Here is an 11822-nt window from a genome sequence, read left to right on the forward strand (position 1 = left end):
CTTGACGACATCAGGAGGTTCTTAGAGCCGGAAAAGTCAAACTTCATTTGTGGAACATGAAACCTGTGTAGCGCCTCTAACTCTCTAACTGGCTGGGGTTTAAATTTACTTTCCTTTTATTGTAAGTGCTCCAATTAGTCCTGTGAAAACACAGTTATTCCTGTGGGAGTTGAACCCGCGACCTCTCTCTCCGGCAGTCCAAACGCCCGGGTGGGAGAAACATGGGGTTCACACATTTTTGACTTTTTTCAACATTTCAACTTTTTTTTCAACATTTCCACTTTTTTCAAAAAATTTTGACTTTTTTCTCAACATTTCACTTTTTTCACAAATTTGCTTTGCTTGTTTATGTCTCTTTTACTTTTGCGGCGCAGGTTTTTGGTTTTCGTGTTGAACTCTGAGGGTTTTTTTTGGTCAATTAACACCCTGAACTTGACGACATCAGGAGGTTCTTAGCACCGGGAAAAAGTCAAACTTCATTAGTGGAACATGGAAACCTGTGAGCGCCGCTAACTCTCTAACTGGCTGGGGTTTAAATTTACTTTCCTTTTATTGTAAGTGCTCCAATTAGTCTTGTGAAAACAATTTAAAATTGTATTACTTGCGTATAAAGCCCAAAACGGCTTAGCTCCGCATTATTTACAAGACCTGATAGTGCCTTATGTTCCTGGCAGAGCTCTCCGTTCTCAGAGTGCAGGTTGACTCGTAGTTCCAAGAGTATCTAAATGTAGATTTGGAGGGCGGGCGTTCTGCTATCAGGCACCACTACTATGGAACCAACTTCCAATCTGGGTTAAGGAGGCTGACACCACCTCCACCTTTAAAACTAAACTTAAAACCTTTCTGTTTAGTAAAGCCTATAGTTAGTGTTTAGTAAACCTCAAGCTGGTGTTGGTAAATCTCTAGGTAGTGTAAACTCTAGTGTGTTAGAGTCAGTAGTCATAGTTGCAGCTATAGAACAAGACTATAATAGTTGGTCTCAAATATAGCTTGGTGGTAGATATGCTGTGAATAAAGTTGAAATTTCCGCCTTTTCTCTCAACATTTTGACTTTTATTTACAAATTTTTTACTTTTTTCTCAACATTTCGACTTTTTTCTTAAAATTGTATTTCAACATTAATCTCGAAATTCCAACTTTTTTCTCGACATTTCGACTTTTTTCTCCACATTCTGACCTTTTCTCGAGATTTCGACTTTTTCCTCGACATTGTACTTCAACATTATTCTCGACAGGAGGGACTTAGCGCCGGAAAAAGTCAAACTTCATTTGTGGAACATGGAAACCTGTGTTCGTCTCTAACTCTCTAACTGGCTGGGCTTTAAATTTACTCTCCTTTTATTGTAAGTGGTCCAATTAGTCTAGTGAAAACAGAGAGTTATTCCTGTGGGAGTTGAACCCGTGACCTCTCTCTCCGGCAGTCGAACGGCCGGGTGGGAGAAACATGTGGGAAAGCGGCTAACGCGGCGGCGCTGGACGGAGCTTTAGCTCATGGGGCTAGAATGATGTTTTTGGGAGGAGACGCTGTTGTTTTAGCGGCGGCGTGACCGCGAGCCGACAGCTTAGCGCTTACATCAGCTCAACAACATCAACGCCGCTAACTGGGGCCGAGCAGAGTGAGAGACACCAGATATTTCCCATAAATCACTGGGAGAGAGAGAAGTGAAGCCGTTATCAGATGGGAAGCTGGTCCAGGTCTGGCCGTGTCCCCCGTCTCCATGGCTCTGTCCTAGCCATCGCTCCTAGCTCCTAGTTTCACTTTTAATTCCAATTTAAGACAGTAATGTGGATATGATTTGTTTTAGATGACGGGTTTGTCTATTATCTATTGTATGTATTGATTTGGCTTTTTTTGAGCGTCTCTAGGGCGTCTCAAGGGCGTCTCAAGGGCATCTCTAGGGTGTCTCTAGGGCGGCTCTAGGGTGTCTCTAGGGTGTCTCTAGGGCGTCTCTAGGGCGTCTCTAGGGCGTCTCTAGGGCGTCTCTAGGGCGTCTCTAGGTCATCTCTAGGGCGTCTCTAGGGTGTCTCTAGGGCGTCTCTAGGGCGTCTCTAGGGCATCTCTAGGGCGGCTCTAGGGCGTCTCTAGGGTGTCTCTAGGGTGGCTCTAGGGCGTCTCTAGGGCGTCTCTAGGGCGTCTCTAGGGCGTCTCTAGGGCGTCTCTAGGTCATCTCTAGGGCGTCTCTAGGGCGTCTCTAGGGCGTCTCTAGGGTGTCTCTAGGGCGTCTCTAGGGCGTTTCTAGGGCGTCTCTAGGGCGTCTCTAGGGCGTCTCTAGGGCGTCTCTTGGGCGTCTCTAGGGTGTTTCTAGGGCGTTTCTAGGGCGTCTCTAGGGCGTCTCTAGGGCGTCTCAAGGGCGTCTTCAGGGCGTCTCAAGGGCGTCTCTAGGGCGTCTCTAGGGCATCTCTAGGGCGTCTCTAGGGTGTCTCTAGGGTGTCTCTAGGGCATCTCTAGGGCGTCTCTAGGGTGTCTCTAGGGTGTCTCTAGGGCGTCTCTAGGGCATCTCTAGGGCGTCTCTAGGGCGTCTCTAGGGTGTCTCTAGGGCGTCTCTAGGGCATCTCTAGGGCGTCTCTAGGGCGTCTCTAGGGTGTCTCTAGGGCGTCTCTAGGGCATCTCTAGGGCGTCTCTAGGGTGTCTCTAGGGTGTCTCTAGGGCATCTCTAGGGCGTCTCTAGGGCATCTCTAGGGCGTCTCTAGGGTGTCTCTAGGGTGTCTCTAGGGCGTCTCTAGGGTGTCTCTAGGGTGTCTCTAGGGCGTCTCTAGGGTGTCTCTAGGGCGTCTCTAGGGTGTCTCTAGGGTGTCTCTAGGGCGTCTCAAGGGCGTCTCAAGGGCGTCTCTAGGGCGTCTCTAGGGTGTCTCTAGGGCGGCTCTAGGGTGTCTCTAGGGCGTCTCTAGGGCGTCTCTAGGGTGTCTCTAGGGCGTCTCTAGGGCGTCTCTAGGGCGTCTCTAGGGCGTCTCTAGGGCGTCTCTAGGGCGTCTCTAGGGCGTCTCTAGGGTGTCTCTAGGGCGTTTCTAGGGCGTCTCTAGGGCGTCTCTAGGGCGTCTCTTGGGCGTCTCTAGGGTGTTTCTAGGGCGTTTCTAGGGCGTCTCTAGGGCGTCTCTAGGGCGTTTCAAGGGCGTCTTCAGGGCGTCTCTAGGGCATCTCTAGGGCGTCTCTAGGGCGTCTCTAGGGCATCTCTAGGGCGTCTCAAGGGCGTCTCTAGGGCGTCTCTAGGGCGTCTCTAGGGCATCTCTAGGGCGTCTCTAGTGTGTCTCTAGGGTGTCTCTAGGGCATCTCTAGGGCGTCTCTAGGGTGTCTCTAGGGTGTCTCTAGGGCGTCTCTAGGGCATCTCTAGGGCGTCTCTAGGGTATCTCTAGGGCGTTTCTAGGGCGTCTCTAGGGCATCTCTAGGGCGTCTCTAGGGTGTCTCTAGGGCGTCTCTAGGGTGTCTCTAGGGTGTCTCTAGGGCATCTCTAGGGCGTCTCTAGGGCATCTCTAGGGTGTCTCTAGGGCGTCTCTAGGGTGTCTCAAGGACGTCTCAAGGACGTCTCTAGGGCGTCTCTAGGGCGTCTCTAGGGCGTCTCTAGGGCATCTCAAGGGCGTCTCTAGGGCGTCTCTAGGTCATCTCTAGGGCGTCTCTAGGGCGTCTCTAGGGCGTCTCTAGGGCGTCTCTAGGGCGTTTCTAGGGCGTCTCTAGGGCGTCTCTAGGGCGTCTCTAGGGCGTCTCTTGGGCGTCTCTAGGGTGTTTCTAGGGCGTTTCTAGGGCGTCTCTAGGGCGTCTCTAGGGCGTCTCAAGGGCGTCTTCAGGGCGTCTCAAGGGCGTCTCTAGGGCGTCTCTAGGGCATCTCTAGGGCGTCTCTAGGGTGTCTCTAGGGTGTCTCTAGGGCATCTCTAGGGCGTCTCTAGGGTGTCTCTAGGGTGTCTCTAGGGCGTCTCTAGGGCATCTCTAGGGCGTCTCTAGGGCGTCTCTAGGGTGTCTCTAGGGCGTCTCTAGGGCATCTCTAGGGCGTCTCTAGGGTGTCTCTAGGGTGTCTCTAGGGCATCTCTAGGGCGTCTCTAGGGCGTCTCTAGGGTGTCTCTAGGGTGTCTCTAGGGTGTCTCTAGGGCGTCTCTAGGGTGTCTCTAGGGTGTCTCTAGGGCGTCTCTAGGGTGTCTCTAGGGCGTCTCTAGGGTGTCTCTAGGGTGTCTCTAGGGCGTCTCAAGGGCGTCTCAAGGGCGTCTCTAGGGCGTCTCTAGGGTGTCTCTAGGGCGGCTCTAGGGTGTCTCTAGGGTGTCTCTAGGGCGTCTCTAGGGCGTCTCTAGGGCGTCTCTAGGGTGTCTCTAGGGCGTCTCTAGGGCGTCTCTAGGGCGTCTCTAGGGCGTCTCTAGGGCGTCTCTAGGGCGTCTCTAGGGTGTCTCTAGGGCGTTTCTAGGGCGTCTCTAGGGCGTCTCTAGGGCGTCTCTTGGGCGTCTCTAGGGTGTTTCTAGGGCGTTTCTAGGGCGTCTCTAGGGCGTCTCTAGGGCGTTTCAAGGGCGTCTTCAGGGCGTCTCTAGGGCATCTCTAGGGCATCTCTAGGGCGTCTCTAGGGCGTCTCTAGGGCATCTCTAGGGCGTCTCAAGGGCGTCTCTAGGGCGTCTCTAGGGCGTCTCTAGGGCGTCTCTAGGGCGTCTCTAGGGCGTCTCTAGTGTGTCTCTAGGGTGTCTCTAGGGCATCTCTAGGGCGTCTCTAGGGTGTCTCTAGGGTGTCTCTAGGGCGTCTCTAGGGCATCTCTAGGGCGTCTCTAGGGTATCTCTAGGGCGTTTCTAGGGCATCTCTAGGGCGTCTCTAGGGTGTCTCTAGGGCGTCTCTAGGGTGTCTCTAGGGTGTCTCTAGGGCATCTCTAGGGCGTCTCTAGGGCATCTCTAGGGTGTCTCTAGGGCGTCTCTAGGGTGTCTCAAGGACGTCTCAAGGACGTCTCTAGGGCGTCTCTAGGGCGTCTCTAGGGCGTCTCTAGGGCGTCTCTAGGGCATCTCAAGGGCGTCTCTAGGGTGTCTCTAGGGTGTCTCTAGGGCGTCTCTAGGGCGCCCTAGAGACGCCCATTCACTGTTCACTGTGTGAAATTATACGTTTTCTTCCTTTTTCCTGCCATGTTTTTGTCGGTAGAAACCGCTTCCGTCTCCTCATCTTTGCTTTGCAGCGCTCACGAGCTCGTCTCAGCAAAGCTGTTTGGTCATGAAACTAGACTGCCCTGACGTTTTTAATGATATTTACGTTTTTGTGTATTCGTTTTTGAGTTTACATCACTGTGAATGTAATTTAAAAAGAATAGCAACACAATTAAATACAATTTTAGACAGAGCCAGTTCGGGATTAGTGCTATTTTTAGAACTGGCCTGCGGGCGACTGATGCGGTCGCTGCGGGTGACCGGGTTGGTGACCCCTGCCCTAGGGCGTCTCTAGGGCATCTCTAGGGCGTCTTTGGCGCTTCTCAAGAGCGTATTCAGGAGGTCTCAAGGGCGTCTTCAGGCCGTTGCCAGGGCGTCTCAAGGGTGTCTCTAGGGCGTCTCTAGGGCGTCTCTTGGGCGTCTCTAGGGCGTCTCTAGGGCGTCTTCAGGGTGCTCGGTTTATCTTACTCTGACGTTAAAATGTGATGATCTGATGAAGCTAAGCTGCGTTTTCTCTGCAGGTTGATTGATTGATTGATTGATTGATTGATTGATTGATTGATTGATTGATTGATTGATTGATTGATTGATTGATTGATTGATTGATTGATTGATTGATTGGTTTTATTCAGGTCCTGCATCTTCTACCGCGCCTGCATGGACATCCCCCGGGGAACGGAGCTGCTGGTTTGGTACAACGACTCCTACACCTCGTTCTTCGGCATCCCGCTGCAGTGCATCGCCCAGGACGAGAACCGTGAGCACTCTAGCTTTCTCTGCTCAAGGTTTCTTCCTCCTAAAGGGGAGTTTTTCTTGCCACTGTTTGGCTTAAGGTTTTTCTCCCACTAGGGGAGTTTTTACCTGCCATTGTTTATGTAATAACTGCTCGGGGGTTTATGTTCTGGGTATGTGTCTCTGGAAAGCGTCTAGAGACAACTCTGTTGTATTAGACGCTATATAAATAAAATTGAATTGAATTGAATTCTTAAGATTCAGAATCGATTATCAAGATTTGATTCGATCCGATTCGATTCGATTCCGATATTGATTTGGGTGAGTGTTAATAAAACAGTTTTTTCAGCTGTTGCATGAATTATATGACTGTAGTTCTGCAACATATTAATACTAGTATTATATTGAGATTCAACAGCAAGTATTGCAGCTAATGATGCTGTAAGGACCAATCAGCTCCCAGAATGCTGATAGAACTGAAACAGAAACATCGTGGGTCAGAATTACCAAACAGATCCAGGGAGGAAACAGAGACGGATGAAATCGTTTTTAGTTTTTCCTACATTCCGGTTTTGTTTGTTCCATTTGCGGTCTATTTTGGTTTTTAATTTTTTAGCATTTGGTTTTTAGCATTTTTTGCAAATGTAACCCCAAGACATTATATAAAGTAATGAAATATAGACAATTTATGCAATTATAACCTAACACTTTAATGTTTTCATACCTTTAAACATATTTAAAGGCAAAAACATGGCACCAGTTATTCTCGTGTCCAACAAAACATTCCTTTTGTGGGGATAAACAAAAAAATTACCAAAAGTTTAAAAAAAAAAAAAAAAAAAAAAAAGTCGATCCTTAGACATATGAATCGATTTTTAGGAATTAATATGAGAATCGATGTAGAATTGGGAAATCGATTTTTTCAACACAGGCCTAGTGTGTAGCAGGTGTGTAGTAGGTCAGGTGTGTAGTAGGTCAGGTGTGTAGTAGGTGTGTAGTAGGTCAGGTGTGTAGTAGGTCAGGTGTGTAGTAGGTCAGGTGTGTAGTAGGTCAGGTGTGTAGTAGGTCAGGTGTGTAGTAGATCAGGTGTGTAGTAGGTCAGGTGTGTAGTAGGTCAGGTGTGTAGTAGGTCAGGTGTGTAGTAGGTCAGGTGTGTAGTAGGTCAGGTGTGTAGTAGGTCAGGTGTGTAGTAGGTCAGGTGTGTAGTAGATCAGGTGTGTAGTAGGTCAGGTGTGTAGTAGGTCAGGTGTGTAGTAGGTGTGTAGTAGGTCAGGTGTGTAGTAGGTGTGTAGTAGGTCAGGTGTGTAGTAGGTCAGGTGTGTAGTAGGTGTGTAGTAGGTCAGGTGTGTAGTAGGTCAGGTGTGTAGTAGGTGTGTAGTAGATCAGGTGTGTAGTAGGTCAGGTGTGTAGTAGGTGTGTAGTAGATCAGGTGTGTAGTAGGTCAGGTGTGTAGTAGGTCAGGTGTGTAGTAGGTCAGGTGTGTAGTAGGTCAGGTGTGTAGTAGGTCAGGTGTGTAGTAGATCAGGTGTGTAGTAGGTCAGGTGTGTAGTAGGTCAGGTGTGTAGTAGGTCAGGTGTGTAGTAGGTCAGGTGTGTAGTAGGTGTGTAGTAGGTCAGGTGTGTAGTAGGTCAGGTGTGTAGTAGATCAGGTGTGTAGTAGGTCAGGTGTGTAGTAGGTCAGGTGTGTAGTAGGTCAGGTGTGTAGTAGGTCAGGTGTGTAGTAGGTCAGGTGTGTAGTAGGTCAGGTGTGTAGTAGGTCAGGTGTGTAGTAGATCAGGTGTGTAGTAGGTCAGGTGTGTAGTAGGTCAGGTGTGTAGTAGGTGTGTAGTAGGTCAGGTGTGTAGTAGGTGTGTAGTAGGTCAGGTGTGTAGTAGGTCAGGTGTGTAGTAGGTGTGTAGTAGGTCAGGTGTGTAGTAGGTCAGGTGTGTAGTAGGTGTGTAGTAGATCAGGTGTGTAGTAGGTCAGGTGTGTAGTAGGTGTGTAGTAGATCAGGTGTGTAGTAGGTCAGGTGTGTAGTAGGTCAGGTGTGTAGTAGGTCAGGTGTGTAGTAGGTCAGGTGTGTAGTAGGTCAGGTGTGTAGTAGGTCAGGTGTGTAGTAGGTCAGGTGTGTAGTAGGTCAGGTGTGTAGTAGGTGTGTAGTAGGTCAGGTGTGTAGTAGGTCAGGTGTGTAGTAGGTGTGTAGTAGGTCAGGTGTGTAGTAGATCAGGTGTGTAGTAGGTCAGGTGTGTAGTAGGTGTGTAGTAGGTCAGGTGTGTAGTAGGTCAGGTGTGTAGTAGGTCAGGTGTGTAGTAGGTGTGTAGTAGGTCAGGTGTGTAGTAGATCAGGTGTGTAGTAGGTCAGGTGTGTAGTAGGTCAGGTGTGTAGTAGGTCAGGTGTGTAGTAGGTGTGTAGTAGATCAGGTGTGTAGTAGGTCAGGTGTGTAGTAGGTCAGGTGTGTAGTAGGTCAGGTGTGTAGTAGGTCAGGTGTGTAGTAGGTCAGGTGTGTAGTAGGTCAGGTGTGTAGTAGATCAGGTGTGTAGTAGGTCAGGTGTGTAGTGGGTCAGGTGTGTAGTAGGTGTGTAGTAGGTCAGGTGTGTAGTAGATCAGGTGTGTAGTAGGTCAGGTGTGTAGTAGGTCAGGTGTGTAGTAGGTCAGGTGTGTAGTAGGTCAGGTGTGTAGTAGGTCAGGTGTGTAGTAGATCAGGTGTGTAGTAGGTGTGTAGTAGGTCAGGTGTGTAGTAGGTCAGGTGTGTAGTAGGTCAGGTGTGTAGTAGGTCAGGTGTGTAGTAGGTCAGGTGTGTAGTAGGTCAGGTGTGTAGTAGGTCAGGTGTGTAGTAGATCAGGTGTGTAGTAGGTGTGTAGTAGATCAGGTGTGTAGTAGGTCAAGTGTGTAGTAGGTGTGTAGTAGGTCAGGTGTGTAGTAGGTCAGGTGTGTAGTAGGTGTGTAGTAGGTCAGGTGTGTAGTAGGTCAGGTGTGTAGTAGGTCAGGTGTGTAGTAGGTCAGGTGTGTAGTAGGTGTGTAGTAGGTCAGGTGTGTAGTAGATCAGGTGTGTAGTAGGTCAGGTGTGTAGTAGGTGTGTAGTAGGTCAGGTGTGTAGTAGATCAGGTGTGTAGTAGGTCAGGTGTGTAGTAGATCAGGTGTGTAGTAGGTGTGTAGTAGGTCAGGTGTGTAGTAGGTCAGGTGTGTAGTAGGTCAGGTGTGTAGTAGGTCAGGTGTGTAGTAGGTGTGTAGTAGGTCAGGTGTGTAGTAGGTCAGGTGTGTAGTAGGTGTGTAGTAGATCAGGTGTGTAGTAGGTCAGGTGTGTAGTAGATCAGGTGTGTAGTAGGTCAGGTGTGTAGTAGGTCAGGTGTGTAGTAGATCAGGTGTGTAGTAGGTCAGGTGTGTAGTAGGTCAGGTGTGTAGTAGATCAGGTGTGTAGTAGGTGTGTAGTAGATCAGGTGTGTAGTAGGTCAGGTGTGTAGTAGGTCAGGTGTGTAGTAGATCAGGTGTGTAGTAGATCAGGTGTGTAGTAGGTCAGGTGTGTAGTAGGTCAGGTGTGTAGTAGGTCAGGTGTGTAGTAGGTCAGGTGTGTAGTAGGTGTGTAGTAGATCAGGTGTGTAGTATGTCAGGTGTGTAGTCGGTCAGGTGTGTAGTAGGTGTGTAGTAGGTCAGGTGTGTAGTAGGTGTGTATTAGGTCAGGTGTGTAGTAGGTCAGGTGTGTAGTAGATCAGGTGTGTAGTAGATCAGGTGTGTAGTAGGTGTGTAGTAGGTCAGGTGTGTAGTAGGTCAGGTGTGTAGTAGGTCAGGTGTGTAGTAGGTCAGGTGTGTAGTAGGTGTGTAGTAGGTCAGGTGTGTAGTAGGTCAGGTGTGTAGTAGGTCAGGTGTGTAGTAGGTGTGTAGTAGGTCAGGTGTGTAGTAGGTCAGGTGTGTAGTAGGTGTGTAGTAGGTCAGGTGTGTAGTAGGTGTGTAGTAGGTCAGGTGTGTAGTAGGTCAGGTGTGTAGTAGGTGTGTAGTAGATCAGGTGTGTAGTAGATCAGGTGTGTAGTAGGTCAGGTGTGTAGTAGATCAGGTGTGTAGTAGGTCAGGTGTGTAGTAGGTCAGGTGTGTAGTAGGTGTGTAGTAGATCAGGTGTGTAGTAGATCAGGTGTGTAGTAGATCAGGTGTGTAGTAGGTCAGGTGTGTAGTAGGTCAGGTGTGTAGTAGGTCAGGTGTGTAGTAGGTGTGTAGTAGGTCAGGTGTGTAGTAGGTCAGGTGTGTAGTAGATCAGGTGTGTAGTAGAGCAGGTGTGTAGTAGGTGTGTAGTAGGTCAGGTGTGTAGTAGGTGTGTAGTAGGTCAGGTGTGTAGTAGGTCAGGTGTGTAGTAGGTGTGTAGTAGGTCAGGTGTGTAGTAGGTCAGGTGTGTAGTAGGTCAGGTGTGTAGTAGGTGTGTAGTAGGTCAGGTGTGTAGTAGGTCAGGTGTGTAGTAGGTGTGTAGTAGATCAGGTGTGTAGTAGGTCAGGTGTGTAGTAGGTGTGTAGTAGGTCAGGTGTGTAGTAGGTGTGTAATAGGTCAGGTGTGTAGTAGGTCAGGTGTGTAGTAGGTGTGTAGTAGGTCAGGTGTGTAGTAGATCAGGTGTGTAGTAGGTCAGGTGTGTAGTAGGTGTGTAGTAGGTGTGTAGTAGGTCAGGTGTGTAGTAGGTCAGGTGTGTAGTAGGTCAGGTGTGTAGTAGGTCAGGTGTGTAGTAGGTCAGGTGTGTAGTAGGTCAGGTGTGTAGTAGATCAGGTGTGTAGTAGGTCAGGTGTGTAGTAGGTGTGTAGTAGGTCAGGTGTGTAGTAGGTCAGGTGTGTAGTAGGTGTGTATTAGGTCAGGTGTGTAGTAGGTCAGGTGTGTAGAAGGTCAAAGGTCAGAAAAGGTGGTTTCTGGATAAAAACAAGGTTTAGAAGATGAAGTCGACTTCGACTTTGTTGACTTTTTGCCACAAAGAGCCACATTTTTCCCCGAGTGAAAACTTCTCCCCGTCTTGTTTTTTCTGGCCTGATTGGTCAGACAAATAAATCTGATTTAAAAGAAAACTGCATTCGTAACATTGTTTTTGCGGCGAGCCAAAGAATTTCCTCCAGTCTAAGAGTTTAAACGCTGACGGTAATAAAGTTTGGGCTCCGTCCAAACACAACTGCTGTTTTCTGAGAGACGACCAATCAGAGGCCGCGGTTCAGGACAAGTCTGCTCATGAGGCTGAACGTTCACTCGTTCACTCACTCATTCACTCAAACCCTAACCCAGTCACACCACACCTGGCCTCTGACCTCTGACCTCTGACCTCTACACACTTTTATTGCCATTTAATGAAACAGAACAAGAGAAATTTGCTCCGAACATCACGATTACGAAACTAGAGTCTGAGAGCCTGAATGTTGCTGGACGTCGTTCCTAGTTCCTAACTCCTAGTTCCTAACTCCTATTTCCTAGTTCCTACCTCCTAACTCCTACCTCCTAACTCCTAGTTCCTAACTCCTAGTTTCTACCTCCTAACTCCTACCTCCTATCTCCTACCTCCTAACTCCTAGTTTCTAACTCCTACCTCCTACCTCCTAACTCCTAGTTCCTAACTCCTAGTTCCTAACTCATACCTCCTAGTTCCTAACTCCTACCTCCTAGTTCCTAACTCCTACCTCCTAACTCCTAGTTCCTAGTTCCTAACTCCTAGTTCCTACCTCCTAACTCCTAACTCCTACCTCCTAGTTCCTACCTCCTAACTCCTACCTCCTACCTCCTAACTCCTAGTTCCTAGTTCCTAACTCCTACCTCCTAACTCCTACCTCCTACCTCCTAACTCCTACCTCCTAACTCCTAACTCCTACCTCCTAGTTCCTAACTCCTACCTCCTATCTCCTACCTCCGACATGCTAACTCCTAGCTCCTACCTCCTAACTCCTACCTCCTAACTCCTAGCCTTAACTCCTAGCTCGTAACCCTAAGTCCGAGTCCGGTTCAGTCCGGTTCACTGCGGAGCTCCGATTATGCTGCCGCTGATCAATAACCGTAACTGATCAATAA

General features: G+C 48.9%; 1 protein-coding gene across 1 annotated transcript in view; it reads left to right on the forward strand.

The window, feature by feature from the left end:
• Window positions 1–11822, forward strand: part of prdm6 (PR domain containing 6) — a 116727-nt gene that overhangs the window by 73979 nt on the left and 30926 nt on the right. The window contains exon 6 of the mRNA XM_061729743.1: window positions 5730–5854. Within this exon, the coding sequence (XP_061585727.1) occupies window positions 5730–5854 (125 nt within the window). The remainder of the gene's footprint in view (window positions 1–5729; window positions 5855–11822) is intronic.

Source organism: Cololabis saira, chromosome 9 (genome assembly GCF_033807715.1).
Source record: "Cololabis saira isolate AMF1-May2022 chromosome 9, fColSai1.1, whole genome shotgun sequence".
Lineage (NCBI taxonomy): Eukaryota > Metazoa > Chordata > Actinopteri > Beloniformes > Belonidae > Cololabis > Cololabis saira.